The following is a 17151-nucleotide window of genomic DNA, read 5'->3' as shown; positions in this document are numbered from 1 at the left end:
AATAGCACTCCTAGCTCATTTCTTTTGGTTATGGAATCAGTATCTGCCTGAATGAGATACAGCTATCAATGCCCACACAAGGCTAAACAGAGAAAGACAGTACTCCATTAACCTCCCCTCACTCCTTTGCACCTTCTGGAAAAGCATACCTTTGGGTACAAACAAGCATCTGTCAGAACAGATGTGTCCACTTGTGCGCACAATCATCGCACACACAAACTTGACCAGAGGGAAGACTCAAAATCTAAGCTGGATTTCATTTATTGGCCCCTTTTAAGGTGGAACTGATGCTGACTCCTTGTCAGGTGGCATTAACAAAGCATTCTGCCTTAAGCGACGTCTGTGAGGATGTCGTGAGGGTTTATCGGATGTGAAAGATCACAGAGGCAGAGCATCCAACCAAGTGTGTGCTTACTTGTGTCTGGTAACAGGCTGAAGCCATTTGAAGCCTTCACAAACCCTGCCTAACATTTACAATGGATTCCTCAGCTAACAATGCACGTTGTGATGAAAGAGAAACAATATGAGAACAAAACAAAATCATTTATTCTTCCAAATAAAGGGAACTAATATGGTATTTACTTCACCACTGGCACCTGTTGAGAATGTTTGAACATCTCTGATATGTATGGAGAGCTGCTGCTCCAAATTATAATTGTTTGTTTAATGACAGTGTATTTCATTGTTTCCTAATTGCCTTCCTCCCCTCCAACAGACTATAGCAATGTCACAGCGCTTTCCTTTCAAGATTTGATTTGTTGTCACTTATGATAAATGAACAATCAGAGAGAACAAACAACACGGTGGAATTAATGGCCGTTCAATGGGAATATATTGCAGCTATTGTTTTCTTTAGTGCATGGACATGCTCTCTTTACAGTGCCTTGCTTTAACATTGTTTTCTATATTTGAAATAAAATAAAATGAAATAAAATTTCAGTTAGTTGCCAAGGTAACATTTCTACATTTAAACATTTTTGTGTACATTTTTTAAATGTTTTTTTTTTTTTTCCAGTCAAATATTTGACTTTATTTTTATTACAGAAAGCAATTTTTAATACTGGCAATTCAATGGGAAAATAGTTATTGCTTTATTTAGCACATGGACATGCTTTCTTTACAGTACTTTACTGTAATCTTTAATGCCTGTAACCATTTACCTAAACTATTTAAAAATGTTTTGTATTTGAAATACAATAAAATATGTGACGAAAAAATGCCTTGGTCAGTTTAAGCTAAAGTACTAAAATTGCTACTAAAACTAAAATATTTAAAACTAAAATAAAAGTAAGTTAATGCTAAATAGAAATTTTCAAAAAAGTAAAGGCAAAAGGGTAACAAAATTACCAAAATCTGATTATCAAAATGAAAACAAAATAAAATCTAATTCCACATAAGAATAAATACTAATGCAGTAGTAATACTAAAATAACACTGATATATGGCATTAACAGACAGAAAATCCGATTTCATCAGCGCCCATGTTTATGCATGCATGTTCATGTGTGCGCTGAAAAAAAAAAGACAGAGATAAAAGGTTGCTAGATGGCAGATAAAAAATAGGGGAAAGCGGGGAGAAATGGGGTTGGGATTCCTCTACAGAGATACCAGCCGAGCATGAATAAGGAGTTGGTTGAGTTGCCTGGCAACAGAGGGGACATGCACAGGGCTTTGATGCTTAAAGTGTGTGACAGAACTTAACTGTTTGTTCTCTGTGTTCACATAGTATGTGTACTATATATATAGCATTTTAGGAAACTTTGTGCATATAGTAGATAAATATAATTTATTATTGTATTAAAACTTTATACCACTACAAATATTAAGGTTTTTTTTCAATATTACACTAAAGATCACTAAAAACTAATTTACACAGATGATATATGAGTATTTCAAACATTACAAATCCTGATTAGGTTATTGTGCTTGTAAAAGACCTCATCATACTGTTATTAAAATGTGCTTGCGTGTGTGTGTGTGTGTGTGTAGTCCAGCAGAGAATATCTCGGGCACGTCTAGGGCCCTCACCATTTTGTCTTACGATGTTAATGGCTGACAAATTAATAGAGATTTTTCCCATTCCTTTCATTTGTGTCAGAGCATCAGAGCACATCTGAATACAAAGTACTTCACCATGAAGAGAGGCTGCAACTGAGCACTGGCCTTTATACTGAAATCATTACAGAATTTCAAATGTTTTGTGAGAAATGTATAATCAAATATAAATCGAAAAATATCCAACATATCATTATAGAAGAATATTACTATGAACTGAATTCATGTGATACACATCTGCTATTTCAAACTTTTGAATGACTTTTTGAATGATGTTATTCAAGGAATGATGGCAAAGAAAAGAGGAAATTGTCTTGAGGATGAGGATTCTGGAAAGTGTCTATTTCTGCTCTTCTTGCTGCATGGAGCTCTCCATGGTGCTGACAATAATGGAGTATAAAGCTGAATGAACAGCCAGTTAGCCTATATATATCAGGAGGTGAATGTCTTCCAGATCACGAAGCCATATATGGCCATTAATATTGCAAAGGTGTCTTAAAATGGAGCAGCAATGGCTGTGTGTTGTAAAGGTCTGATGCTTTGAAATTTGTTCATCTGCCATGTATTGTACACCATATGCGCCTGGCTGGTCAAAATAACATTTAGGATTTAATGTTTTTTAGTGGATTTGATCTTTTTTTTGTTTTATTTTCAATGTAATGAAATCATCTAAGAATTTGATAAATGTTGTTTCAGTCATGTTCATTTGTTCACTGTAGATCTTCTTGCAAAAGCAAACACACCTGAACCAGCTAATTAAGTTCTTCAGGAACACTTGAAAATTCCAAACAATTGTGTTGGGGGAGGAAGGCAGATCTCTAAGAACAAGCGCTTCTAGGCTTTGTCTGAAAGCTGAAAAATGCTGCCTCCGCAGGTAGCATACGGAGGTCGGATTGTATCTTTCGTTGCTTATAATATCCCACAATCCTGTGCGTTCGATTTCCTTTGACAGTTGAGCTAACAAATAAAGATAGCATCTGAAAGTTGCGGTTGGTGGTGAGTTTGCTTGTAAATGACCAACTTTTACCACTTTTGAAGTTATTTTTTTGCGAGAAATTACACAGAGAAAAAAAAGGGTTTAAAATTGTACCTTTTGGGGTACAACAGCTTGTCGCTGGAGCAGTACCCTTAAAAGGACATATTTGTACCTTTTTTACCCCTGATAGGTACATATTAGTACCTTAGATTAGTAATACGCACCTATAAGGTACTGATATGTACCTGTTAGGGATAAAAAAGGTACAAATATGTCCTTTTAAGGGTACTGCTCCAGCGACAAGCTGTTGTACCCCAAAAGGTACAATTTTAAACCCCTTTTGTTGTATAGTATTGTAGTAATTAAATGGTTGCTTGGTGATCACCAAAGCGCTCTCTGTTGTGCGATAGTAGATCATTAAACTGTCATACTGCCTCAGAAGTCCATTCAAAATCAGTTTTGTGAGGTACCTTTGTGTGAAAATCCTGCCTGCAAAGCCACCGCCTGATAAGGCGGAATCATGTCAGCTTTCAGACGCAGCACACACAAACACGCATGTTTACATATCAATCTAATTGGAAGCATTTAGACTTTTATCCATTGTTTCTTATATAAATACTACAACTGTCACAATACAGAAGGAGACCACAAAACGAGCAACACACTCTAAAAAAAATGGCGCTATATAGCACTAAAAGTGGTTCTTGGCTCATAATCATAGGGGAGACACTTTTGGTGCTATATAGCACCATATCTTTAAAGGTGCTGTACAGCACCTTTGTCAAATGGTGCTATGTAGAACCATAAGAGGTGCCATATTGCACCATATTTCTTCAACAAAAATGGTGCTAAACAGCACCAACAGTGGTTCTTTGGCTTGTAAAGAACCTTTAAAGGGGCTTAACAGGTTCTTAGTACGGCAGTGGTGCTATATTAGCACCTTAATCACCCCAAAGAACCACTGAAGAAAAAATATTTATTGTTGGTTTCCTGTATCCCTTCTAGCCACAACCGCGAATCTAACACATGTATATCCAGACGAATGGCCCGCGTGGCCCACAAAAATCTAATTAATTTAGCGTGCTCCGACTCAAAAGCGTTCATCAATGTCAAAATGTTTGAAATAGCCAATAAAATCGAAGAAGGCGGGTTTTACTGTTCACAGATGCTGAGCTGCGCGCGACTTGAATGCAAGCTGAGGTAAGATGCTAAACCAGTGGTTTTCAAACTTGTTCCTGGGGACCCACAGCTCTGCACATTTTGCATGTCTTCCTAATTTACACCTGATACAGATCATCAGCTCATTAGGAAAGAGCTCCATAACCTCAAATGAGTGTGTCAGATAAGGGAGACATGCAAAATGTGCAGAGCTGTGGGTCCCCAGGAACAAGTTTGAAAACCACTGTGCTAAACATGACGAGACAATTCAGCAAAATTTGCCAACTGTTTACGGTTTTTTAAAAATAAAAAATTATGTTAAACGAAAGACATTAATTTTCAGGAATGCAAACTACTACTGGCCTTTTCAAATTTCTCAGATTTTAATGCCATTTACGTTATTCGTCACAATGTATAATATAGCAGTTTTCAGCAGACATGAGATAAGAGTTAATATATATCTCGATAGGGTTTCTTCCGTGATTTCACGTGTCTAAGAAAGTGTTTAAAAATCTATAAAAATCATTCTCAGTCTAGAACATTGAAAATCTGAAGACTTTTGCTTTAGAGTGCTGTGGAAAGTGATTAATATTATAGGCCTAATAAAAATATAATTTGCTTATTAATTCACACATGCATTATTTTAGGTGGTTAAAAGGCTTTTTATTTATTTTTATACTTTTGTATACTCTTTTCCACAATTGGAGCTCTATTCCTTAAAATGATAGATGTCAAGCTCCTATAAAAGGACAAATATGATGACCAGTAGAAAGGCCCATAAAAACAGTCCTCATTCTGCACTATTCAAGTCTTAGATGATACCAGAGTATTGTGTCATATGGACTGATAATATATGTATTTAACTTTAGCGATATTAAACTGTCCCTCGTAAAAATTCTTAAAAATTATTTACTATTTGCCACATACACCAAGACAAATTATAATGTAAAGAAGTATGCCAGTCATTTATTGTGTGGTGAGGTGTGTTGTGGACCGGGTTTGGTGTGCCGCTCTGTGCCAAAAAGTCTTTTGGCCCCAGTCCGCCCCTGAAAGTCAGGTAAGTCTATGGTTATGACTTTAAGAGCAGACAAAGTGAGGAGTGAAGGTGGCTTTAGGTCTTGATTACGTGGGGAATCAGAACTCAGGTGACTCTGATCGTGCAGGATGAGTGCTGGGACCTGACAAGGCTGATGTTTCCCTGACAACAACCAAACCCACTCCCTAATGTACAAATTTTTACTATAAAAAAAATATTTTTTATAGTTTTTACCAGTGAGCATATTCCCCAAAAGAGGTCCTGTCAGATTTAGCTCACTTTACAAATTTGTTCTCAAAATATGGTTAAGTAGGTACACACACACACACACACATGTCTGGTTTGCTATCCTTGTGGGGACTCTCCATATAGGCGTAATGGTTTTTATACCGTACAAACTGTATGTGCTATTGCCCTACACCAACCCTACACCTAACCTACCCCTTACAGGAGACTGTCTGCATTTTTAGATAAAAAAAACAACAACACCATTTAGTATGTTTTTTAAGCCTTTTGTTTTACGGGGACATAGGCAGTGTCCTCATAAACCACCTTCAAATTGTAATACCTCTGTCATACCCATGTCATTATACAAATTTTGTCCTCGTAAACCGCAAAAACCAGTACACACACACACACACACACACACACACACACACACGAGTAGGCTATTGTGTTTTATGAGGACACTCCATAGACAATGATTTTTATACTGTAAAAACTTTCAATTCTATATATCCTCTAAACCTAACCCTTACAGAAAACATTCAGAAAACATAATTTTTATGATGTATAAGCCGTTTCTTCATGGGGACCAGATTTATGGCCCCAAAACATCATAAATTTCAGGTTTTACAATCATTGTGGGGACATCTCTAAGTTTCCAATGAAAAATTTGAACAACAAACAAACCAAATTCTGATTCTTCCTCTCCAATTAATTATTAAAAAAGGTATTATTTTTACATATAGGCTAAGAGTAGGCTACACGCTTCAGCTGCGATTCAGTAACCACAAAAGTTACACAAAAAACATCATAAAAGCTCGCGAAAAGAAATCGCGTCAGAAGGTTACCATAGCAACAGTACGCCGCTCGAGCTCTTCCCGTACATTGTGGGCCAAGGGCCCTAGGCTATATTTCCATTATCACTTTATCATACATTATTAAATGATTAAAACTGTTATAAACAACAACAACAAAACCTTAGTGGACTGTTTGCCATCTTTAAGATTAGTCACCCTATTCAATGGCAAAATACCAATCTGGTTAAACAAGACTGACAGTAATTAGGCTACTGACAGAAATTCCTTTAAAATTACACACCATCAAAAACAACACTGCATGAGATAAATTTGATCTTCTTTATAAATTCTAAGGTTAAGTTTGGTCACACTTTGCCCATCTTGGTGCAGCGCCATTGGAAATGTCGCATTTGTCACTTTATTAGTCCCGAACAACAGCAAAACTAAGTGAAGGTCTCATAAATCACAGCTTGATGTAAAGTCTCTGAGGTAGAGCAGTCAGCTGTTTTGTCCACAGGCAGTTTCTAATAATTCCCGGAACATCGAGAGCGTCTCACTCAGCAGATCGCTGGATGAACGCAGCGGTGCCGCAATCAGCGAAATCCCGCATTCACCATTCACATCCACACCGCCTCTGCTGCCTGACATACACACTATAGGCTCAAGCTATGTGCATTTGTCTAGACAGCAACTGACAGCATATGCTGACGCTTTCAACCACCGTGTTAAGAATCGCTCAAATCTCTCGAAGGTTTGATCGTCTTTAAGCTCTTAATTCATTTCGGAGATCGTTTGGTTATAAACCGAGCTTTCGCACGATGGTTCTGCTGCATCGCCGCCGGAGAAAAGAGACGCTGGTTTGGCTGTTGCCGGGTCTGCTTGGAGTCTGGTAAGTTTTCGCTTCATAGGGGGCAAAAGAAACAAGGGGTGCAATCAATGTGACTGCTAAAATAGCCCTTGACCGAAACGCACACACTTGGACAGTCCAGGACGCGAACAGCTGGCGTGATTCTGTAACGCGAAGTGCTGCAGAACGATTTACTTTTACATTTTTCGTGTAGTAGGCTACATCAAATTTATCAGCCTAAACATTTCCACCTATAACTGTCAATCACGACACGTGCTGTTGTCTGTACACTTAAAACATTTGAGATAATAATACAGATTGTAAGTGACAGTTTTGCTCAGGGCATTCGTCTTGTCTTTTTAGCGTGGACGTGCAATGTCTCCAGTCTCCAAACAAACAACCTTGAGGATACTTTAGCCAGCAATCAGCTACAATTCATCAAACAGCACCAGAACTACATTGCTCACACACTATTAGATTTTGCATAATCACATCAGATGAAAAGGGTATTTCACAATTTCTCCGTTGTAAATGTAAATGTTATGCATAAGCTGTAGTCCACAGTAACACTTATGTTGGCTCGCGCTACTTTGCTTTGCTTCGTCTAATTTTTTTCCAGCTCATTCAACTGGTAGCCTATATGCAAAGGCTTAATAGAATATGCATAGGTTACTTGGTTTGCAATATTTACAATTATCTCATTTACTTACATCATGTAAATGTAATTGGCATTAACCATTTCTAAATGTCTCATCTATACCCCAAAACACTTTTTCAGGCATTTGTTTGTCTTCTGTGTATTCATCATGGTTATTAGCACTTGCCTCTGAGGCCCACAAAGGTCATTCAGAGGCTACTGTTGTGTCCAGACAATATAAACTGCATTTGAGGAAAATATTCTGTCTGTATTTTCCATTGACAGCCTGCTTTTCAGCTGCTCAGCACTGTGCCTACGGGGATCAATAACCCACATTCTCTCCACCCACCTGGGTCTCATCCACAGGGATGCTTCATATTGATTTTTCTGTCTTTCATTATTTGCATATGCATGGGAATGTACCATTTACATTTCTTGTTTATAGACAAAACTAAAGTATATAATCACATTTATACATTTTTAGACCATTCAGATATGAACACATTTGAATGTTTTATTGTGTCACATCTAGATAAATGACAGTACACTTCATTAATTGAGCAAGTATAATTTTGCTGTAGTTGGCTGTGTCTACTATTTAAACTTTTTTTTTACTCCTCAAAATAACAGACATTAAATAGATTTGAATCTTGGGACCCACTTTATATTACTATGTACTAACATTTAAGTTAATAATTTGATACAATTCACTTATTGTGTACATGTTTTTACATCATTACAATTAAAAATACCTGCAGGAATTACATCTGTAATTAATTAATATCTATAATTATACTGCTGACCCTTTATCCCACCCTTAACCGTATCTCATCTCAATAACAAAGCAGAATGAACATAATAAATACACTGTACCTGACAATTGTTGTACATAGAGACTAAAGACACCTAATATAAAGTAGAACCGAATCTTGTTTTATATATTTTGCAAATTACCCAAGAGGCGGTCTTTTGCGCTGTTAGCAGCTTTAATGCGCATCACCTTCATTTCTCCAAAGGCAGCAAAAGAGGAGACTCAGTCTAGACTGAGTGGGAATGGCGCACATTTCAGTTAGAAGTGATACCCAATATGTCTGTTCCTACAGAGCATAAATTTAGAAGCTCTTTCACCATATACTGCAAGAGAGCGAGTGCGAGAGGGAGTTGCGGGTGATAATTTAAACCCCTCACCTTCAGCTGTTCCCTCCCTCCACTGCCAGAACACATCTTCATTAATCACTGCATTCTTTTATTAGAACCTCCTCTTTGTATCTCCAGCACTGCACTCATTTAAAAGACTCCTCTCTCCTGCTGTCAAGGCGGACCATACATTTACAGTCACTGATGACTTCTTTTATCTGTTCTTCCTGTAAAACTCATCATACGAATTCTCTCTTTCTCCCTCTGTCTGTCAAATTTAGCTCTCAAAACCAGTCGCTCGCTCTTTAGAGTTTAAGCTCCTAATATAAACTGACTCCTCTTTTAACTATACTCTCAATTTGAAATCTAATATTGCTCTATTATTCATCTTGCTGCTGTCTGTCTACTTATATTGCCTTTGTTTGTTTCTGTTTTTATGACAGCATGGCATTTGGCCCGAGCAAAGCAGAGGAGGAAGATTACGAGGATGTCCCCATAAATAAAACTTGGGTTTTATCACCAAAGGTCTACGAGAGCGACGTCACCCTTATCCTAAACAAATTACTGCAAGGTTATGACAACAAACTGAGACCAGATATCGGAGGCAAGTTCAATTTTTTGAAAAGGTTGAATGCTTACATTGCACACAAATTGCCTCCAGATACTGTCTAGGGATGTTTATGACCCTCAAACACAGTGTTACAGCTTATGGGTAACTGAAATATGTTAATAATTATAAGATAATGCCATCATTATTATGAAGCCACATGAAGAGGAACACACTGTGACAATTAAACCCTCCAAGCAATTCAGAGTTTTTCTGTAATCATCATTTTTACTTTACCATCAGCATTATTGCAGGGTTAAATGAAAAAGTGCTAGGCTTTAGGATTTTGCTGATGTTTTTCTCTACACCAGGTCACTTTATTCTCAGTACATCAGCGTTCTGGAAGCAACGCAGCTGACTAGAGTTCAGTTATTTAAGAGGATTTATCTCAGTGGTGTTCGGGTACAATAGACCCAAATCACTATTGATCTTCCTTCTTTATCTGTGTTTCATGTGTCTGAGATAGAGGGAGAGAGTGTAAGTAGGAGCAGTACTCAGTTAATCAGATTGCAGAGCAAGTGCTGAGGGATTGCAGGTCAACTTGCCGAGTTTTTGTGATTTGTCACGTCTCTGTGACTGGATTTCCTGTGACAGGAATATTTTTGAAACTGCAAGGATGAGGATTCAGGGAGCTTTGAGTAATTTGTGTGGCTGTTATGGGAAACATGAATCGGTTTGCAGCCCATTTCACTTCTGTAATTCCATGCATTTCTGAGTGAAACAGGATATTTAGTAAGAAAATTTGATTGTATCTACTGATTGGGAATTAATTGGATGGTTACACACCAGGATGAAGCCAGACTGAATGCGACTTTGCTAAAAATAGCTGGCTATTGGTTTTGCTATTGGCTACTGGTTAACATTATTCAATAGCCCACACTAAGTGATGCAGAAGAAAGGAAAAAGAAGAATGATTAGATGATTAAAGCTTATGAAAACAAAACACATTTTTCTATGGAAGCCCATTTCTGCCTCAGAATTATGTGACATATAAACTTGCATCTGCAAAATATAAATGGCCAATTCTGAGAAGAAAAGTCCAAATTGTGAGATATAAACCCGCAACTGCAAGAAAAAAGTCAGAATCGTGAGATAAAAAGTCTTATTTATTTCGTGGCGGAAACAAAAACACAGAATTCAGAGAAAAAAATGCCAGAATACCGAGATTTAATCTTGAAATTGCAAGAATTTTTCCAATATTTTTCCTATAACATGAAAAAGGTGCAATAATTAACTATGGTCAGTTTTGATTTTATGAATATATTAGAAATGAAATGGATGCTAAATACAGACTCTATAATATACACTTTGTTATTGTATTGTTTTGATATTATAACTGTGCTTTATATTTATATATATTTTTTGATTGTTATGATTAATAATTATTGCAATTTGAATATTTGAAATTATATTCTAGTGAGACCGACTGTGATTGAGACGGCAGTGTACATCAACAGCATAGGTCCAGTTGATCCCATCAATATGGTGAGCAGAAATGTACAATAACACATTATGTTCAGAGCTGTAAATAAAACACTCTAAGCAACCGTTTAGATCCATTTCACAACCATCATATCCACTGTCACAACCAATAGCCACATAATTTCACAGTTACAAAAACAACCGTAAAGCTTTTACGGCTAGACCTCTCATTGTTTGGTGTTTTTTTAGGAGTACACCATAGACATCTTCTTTGCTCAGACGTGGTACGACAGCAGGCTCAAATTCAACAGCTCAATGAAACTCCTCATGCTCAACAGCAACATGGTCGGAAAAATCTGGATCCCTGACACCTTTTTCCGCAACTCGCGCAAATCTGACGCCCATTGGATCACGACACCCAATCGCCTTCTGCGGCTCTGGAGCAATGGAAGAGTGATGTATACTCTAAGGTGTTAATAGAATGTTTGTACGACAAAATTACATGTCCTCGTATTCCTGTCCCGTAGCATTTGCTTTCGTACCAAATGACACCCGCTGTCCGTTGCAGCACATGTTTAAGCCATTACATCTGATTCACATTTATTTATGTCAAGGACTGTTAAATCAGACTGAGTGTGTTCATAATACAAATATCAAAGCCTGCACAAATGCACTACCTCTTAAATGTCACAATCAACATTTTTTTGTTTGTTTTGCTATTGTCTATGATTCTTTTTGTTAGGTTGACAATTAATGCGGAATGCTACCTTAAGCTGCATAACTTTCCCATGGATGAACATTCGTGCCCTCTGGAGTTTTCAAGCTGTAGGTGTTAAATTCTTATGTCAATCTGTCACTCAGCCTCAGTCCTGTCCTGAACGCTGCCGGGCAGCCAATCCCCATACATTGCCTCTGTCAGCCAACCATGCATTGCCAATATTGGCCAACCAAACCTTAACATTGCAGAAGGTCTGCACCAGCTACCATCCTCTAACCTTGCAATGAGTGAGGACAGGCATCATCCTTCTCCAGCTCTCTCTCCATCCCCTCTTTCCTCTTCTCAGTCTGTGTGACCCCTCCATCCGTTATTAGCATCATGCCTCAGCTTCTCATGTGTCATCATCCTCTGTGGGCACGGGAAGGGCATGCTGCGCTTCAGTCTAACAGAGTACTGCTGTGTGAAGCCTCAGTGACATTCTGCCATCACTGTAACTTCTTATTTACATACCGAAATAAAAGGTCACATGTAATCTGGTGGATGTGATTTTTTTTCCATTTGCAGATGGGTATCCAAAGAATGAGATCCAGTATAGATGGCAGCGCCGTTCGGTTGAGGTTGCAGACCAACGATACTGGAGGCTTTACCAATTTGCCTTTGTGGGTCTACGGAACACTTCTGATGTGGCACACACTCAGTCTGGTATGACAAAAAAAAAAGAAAAGAAAAAACACATACACAATGAATAATAATAGCAGACAATAATTTCAGTAATTAATAATAATAACAACAACAACAATAAATGAGCAGATATTATAATTATTATTGTTAATATAAAAAAATACTTAAAAAACGTTAATACATGAGCAGTTATTATTAATAATAATAATAATAATAATACATTAGCACTATTGTTATTATTAATCTTTTTTATATTATTAATAGTAGATTTGGAGCTATTTTTATTATTACAATGATGACTACTACTACTAATGATTATGCCAAGGAGATTAATAATAACAGTGTATTTATATATAATAATCAAAATAACAATAGCAATAAATGAGCAGATATTATAATGAATTTTCTTGTTGTTATTATTATGAATAATACATTGGGAGTAATTATTATAATTACTACGTAGCATTAATAATAATAGCAGATTATAATAGCATAATAGTAGATCATAATAAATGAGCTGTTATTATTAATAAAATTGAATAATAATAGTAGATGGTTGTTATTGTTATTATTACTATTTTATTGTTATTAATAGCATATTTGGAGTCATTGATTATATTTTGATAATTAAGTTGCTTAATTGCTGTCAAAAAATTGTCTGAAATGCCTTGATGTCTTGTATTATTAGGGGATTATGTGGTTATGACCATTTTCTTTGACCTGAGCCGGAGAATGGGTTACTTCACCATCCAGACCTACATTCCCTGCAGCATGATTGTGGTTTTGTCCTGGGTCTCTTTCTGGATTAACAAGGATGCTGTGCCTGCCAGAACATCTTTAGGTAATTTAAAAAGCTTTTGAATGAATACAAATCAATAGGAACAACAATAGCATTTCATTATATTACGTGAATGCATTACAGAAGAGCATGTGATAATGAAAAGGAAATGCTTCAGTGGGGGTGCTCAATTACTATGCATCTTGATTGGCTTAGGTATCACAACTGTGCTCACCATGACAACCCTAAGCACTATATCGAGGAAGTCCTTGCCAAAGGTGTCGTACGTGACAGCCATGGATCTGTTTGTGTCTGTCTGCTTCATCTTCACCTTTGCTGCTCTTATGGAATACGGGACTCTGCATTATTTCACAAGCAATCGACAGAATAAGAAGACCAAGTCAAGCCATGCACAGGTGAATGATCTTCATTCTGTTATTAAAGGGCCAGTTCACCTAAAAAAGACGATTCTTTCATTTATTCAGATTCATGTCATTCAAAACGTGTACAACTTGCTGTGCTCTTTTCCATATAATTACAGTGAATGGGAATCAGCACTTTTAAACTTATAAAAACCATGTCCACGTGACTAGTGTGGTACATTCCAGGTTTGTGAAGAGAGCAAACCTATGTGATTCATAAGCAAATCATACAGGCCACTTATAGCAAATATCCCATTCAAAAGCTACTTCCACATGCTAAGGACAGCTCAAATGTCAGGATTTTCTGCGAATTACCATATAATTATGAGCTGCTCCTAACACAAAGCTATCATATCAACCACTTTTCTGACACTTGTATGTTTTTGCTATTTACTTTCAACATTATATTGAAAAAATGGCCAGGATATTCTTTAAAAATATATGTAATAATTAATATAAAGTCACATGAGGATGATTAAATAATGACAAAATGTTAAGCTTTAGCCTATGTTGCTTAGAACACAGAACAAGTAAGCACCTAGTGGATCAATGATATGTAAAATTGAAAAGAATTGAAAATTGAAAAGGTAGTTTTTAATCAGCTGAACAACTACTTAAACTAAAATGGATACCTGGACAATTTTCAATCTGGTTTCCGAACGCATCACAGCACAGAGACAGCGCTTATTAAGATAATAAATGATATTCGCTGCAATTCTGATTCTAGCAAAATATCAGTGCTAGATTTTAGTGCTGCGTTTTTGACACTGATGATCATAACATACTTCTAGAGAGACTGGAAAACTGGGTCGGGCTTTCTGGGATGGTACTCAAATGGTTCAGGTCATACTTAGAAGGAAGAGGTTATTATGTGAGTATAGGAGAGCATAAGTCTAAGTGGACGTCCATGACATGCGGAGTCCCACAAGGCTCAATTCTTGCACCACTCTTGTTTTGCCTGTACATGCTCCCACTGAGTCAAATAATGAGAAAGAACCAAATTGCCTATCACAGCTATGCTGATGATACCCAGATTTACCTAGCCTTATCTCCAAATGACTACAGCCCCATCGACTCCCTCTGCCTATGCATTGATGAAATTAACAGCTGGATGTGCCAGAACTTTCTTCAGTTAAACAAGGAGAAAACTGAAGTCATTGCATTTGGAAACAAAGATGAAGTTCTCAAGGTGAATGCATACCTTGACTCTAGGGGTCAAATAACTAAAAATCACGTCAAAATTCTTGGGGTGATTCTGGAGACATCATCTCAAAAACATTACAAGACTTAGATGTTTTGTGTCCAGTCAAGACTTGGAGAAACTTGTTCATGCCTTTATCACCAGCAGGGTGGATTATTGTAATGGTATCTTCCCAAGACGACCATTAGACAGCTGCAGCTCATCCAGAACACTGCTGCCAGGATTCTGACTAGAACCAGAAAATCTGAGCATATCACACCAATCCTCAGGTCCTTACACTGGCTTCCAGTTACATTTAGGATTGATTTTAAAGTACTTTTACTCGTTTATAAATCACTCAATGGCCTAAGACCTAAATACATTGCAGATATGCTCACTGAATATAAACCTAACAGACCGCTCAGATCATTAGGATCGAGTCAGTTAGAAATACCAAGGGTTCACACAAAACAAGGGGAGTCTGCTTTTAGCTATTATGCTGCCCGCAGTTGGATCCAGCTTCCAGGAGAGATCAGATGTGCTAAAACACTAGCCACATTTAAATCCAGACTCAAAACTCATCTGTTTAGCCGTGCATTTGTTAAATGAGCACTGTGCTACGTCCGAACTGATTGCACCATGTATAATCATTTTCTATTCTTAACTGTTTTAAATTCTTTTAAAATAAATTTTTATATCATTTTGTTTTTATTGTTGTGATTATTATTATTATTATTATTATTTAAATTCCTTGTTTTTATTATTATTTTGAATGACTATTTCACGTCCTTTTATGTAAAGCACTTTGAATTACCACTGTGTATGAAATGTGCTATATAAATAAATTAATTAACTTACTGCAAAGCTTACTAATTCACAGCTCAGTTTAGAATAGGCCACATTGTACTTTTGTTTGCAGTTAATTGAGTGTGCTGTGCAGCAGCTCTGGCATTTGCTATTGTACTGCACACTGTTTTAGCAATGAAGCGGTAGTGACCTTGCTGTTCCTCTGTGTAGAAACCCAGCATGGTTAACATCAGACCAGGGACATCTCTGCTGCAGATGAACAATATTGCTCCCTACCACGAGGATGACGATTATGTGTATGAATGTCTGGACGGCAAAGACTGCACCAGTTTCTTCTGCTGCTTTGATGATTGTCGCTCTGGAGCTTGGCGTGAGAACAGAATGCATGTCCACGTCTCCAAAATCGACTCCTACTCCCGAATATTCTTCCCAACTGCCTTTGGCCTCTTCAACCTTGTCTACTGGATTGGATATCTGTATCTTTAAAGATGTTGGGACTCAGTTCTAGTAATATTTGCAAATCATCTGTAAATTCTCCATCTGCTAAATCTGGCAGCATAAACTGTTGCGAGAAGGGGACATGTGAGGCTTGATTTGGATGTATTAGTACTTAATGTATCTTTAATTGTACCTGGTATTTAATTTATTGAAGTATCTGAATGTTCGGAGGACGATTACTGTGATTCTGCATTGATGCCAACTGAATATTACCAGCAGTCTCGGTTTTTGAGAGGGAAATGTTTGGTTTTTCATCAATTACGTAGGCCATATCAAACCTTGCCTAGTTTAAAATGATCTCTTAAAAACAGCAAACCACCTGCATTTTTTTTTTTTACTGCAATATTAGCATCATGTTAGCATCACTATAGCAGCTATGATAAAACTTCAGGTTAGTATCTCTCTTGCTGAAGCAAAATATTATTATTTTTAAAGGAAAAGTAGATATTTACATTTACATTTATGCATTTAGCAGACGCTTTTATCCAAAGCGACTTACGTTGCATTCAAGTTACAGTTTTTACATTTGATCAGCTCTTGCTTTCCTGGGAATCGAACCCATGATCTTGGCGTTGCTAGCGCCATGCTCTACTATTTGAGCTACAGGAAAGCATATTAGTCGCTTCTGATACTAATTTCCAAGATAAAAGAAAACAGCTAGCTACATGTCAGAAAACTAATATTTACATATTAATCTCTCAGAATGTTTTTATTTCAAACTTAAAATAGCTACATTTCTGTGTGAATAACCTGCATTCAGTCATGTCCTAAACAAACCAAAGCATAGATGTCTGAAGGTTACGTGAATAGAATTTTGTTCAGCTCAAGAATTACCCAGAAGCCATTTACTTGGAATTAGCCAATAATGATACTGTGAAATGTTCTTGACTTGAATTAATAAGCTGTCTCCGCAATAGATGACACAATGAAATGTCAGTGTGCCCAAGATAAAAGGGTTCACATGTAATTTTTTATATATCCAACAAAAGGAATAGAGCAGCCTTTACAATTCACAAATGTTCAGTGTCCTTTAGTACAAATTAGAGTCCATCACTCTCTTCCGTATTCAAGACAGCATTTTGTCTCTCCTCGCGAATGGCTAGATATTTGTCAGCGTAATTGCATGACTCATCTGAGCTCCTACAGCTAATCAACTCATATTTGGAAACG

General features: G+C 37.0%; 1 protein-coding gene across 1 annotated transcript; it reads left to right on the top strand.

Moving 5' to 3' along the window:
* The first annotated feature begins 6669 nt into the window (after positions 1-6669).
* On the top strand, positions 6670-16402 carry gabrg1 (gamma-aminobutyric acid type A receptor subunit gamma1). The gene is made up of 9 exons (XM_058795212.1): positions 6670-7136; positions 9312-9472; positions 10893-10960; positions 11147-11367; positions 11640-11722; positions 12180-12317; positions 12985-13137; positions 13291-13490; positions 15694-16402. The coding sequence occupies exons 1-9, from the start codon at positions 7066-7068 to the stop codon at positions 15967-15969; spliced, it is 1371 nt and encodes a 456-aa protein (XP_058651195.1). The 5' UTR covers positions 6670-7065; the 3' UTR covers positions 15970-16402.
* Positions 16403-17151: the final 749 nt, after the last annotated feature.

The sequence above is a fragment of the Onychostoma macrolepis genome, chromosome 13, assembly GCF_012432095.1.
Source record: "Onychostoma macrolepis isolate SWU-2019 chromosome 13, ASM1243209v1, whole genome shotgun sequence".
Taxonomy (NCBI): Eukaryota; Metazoa; Chordata; class Actinopteri; order Cypriniformes; family Cyprinidae; genus Onychostoma; species Onychostoma macrolepis.
Note: the sequence above shows the minus strand (reverse complement) of the source record. Positions and strands in the feature narration are given on the sequence as shown.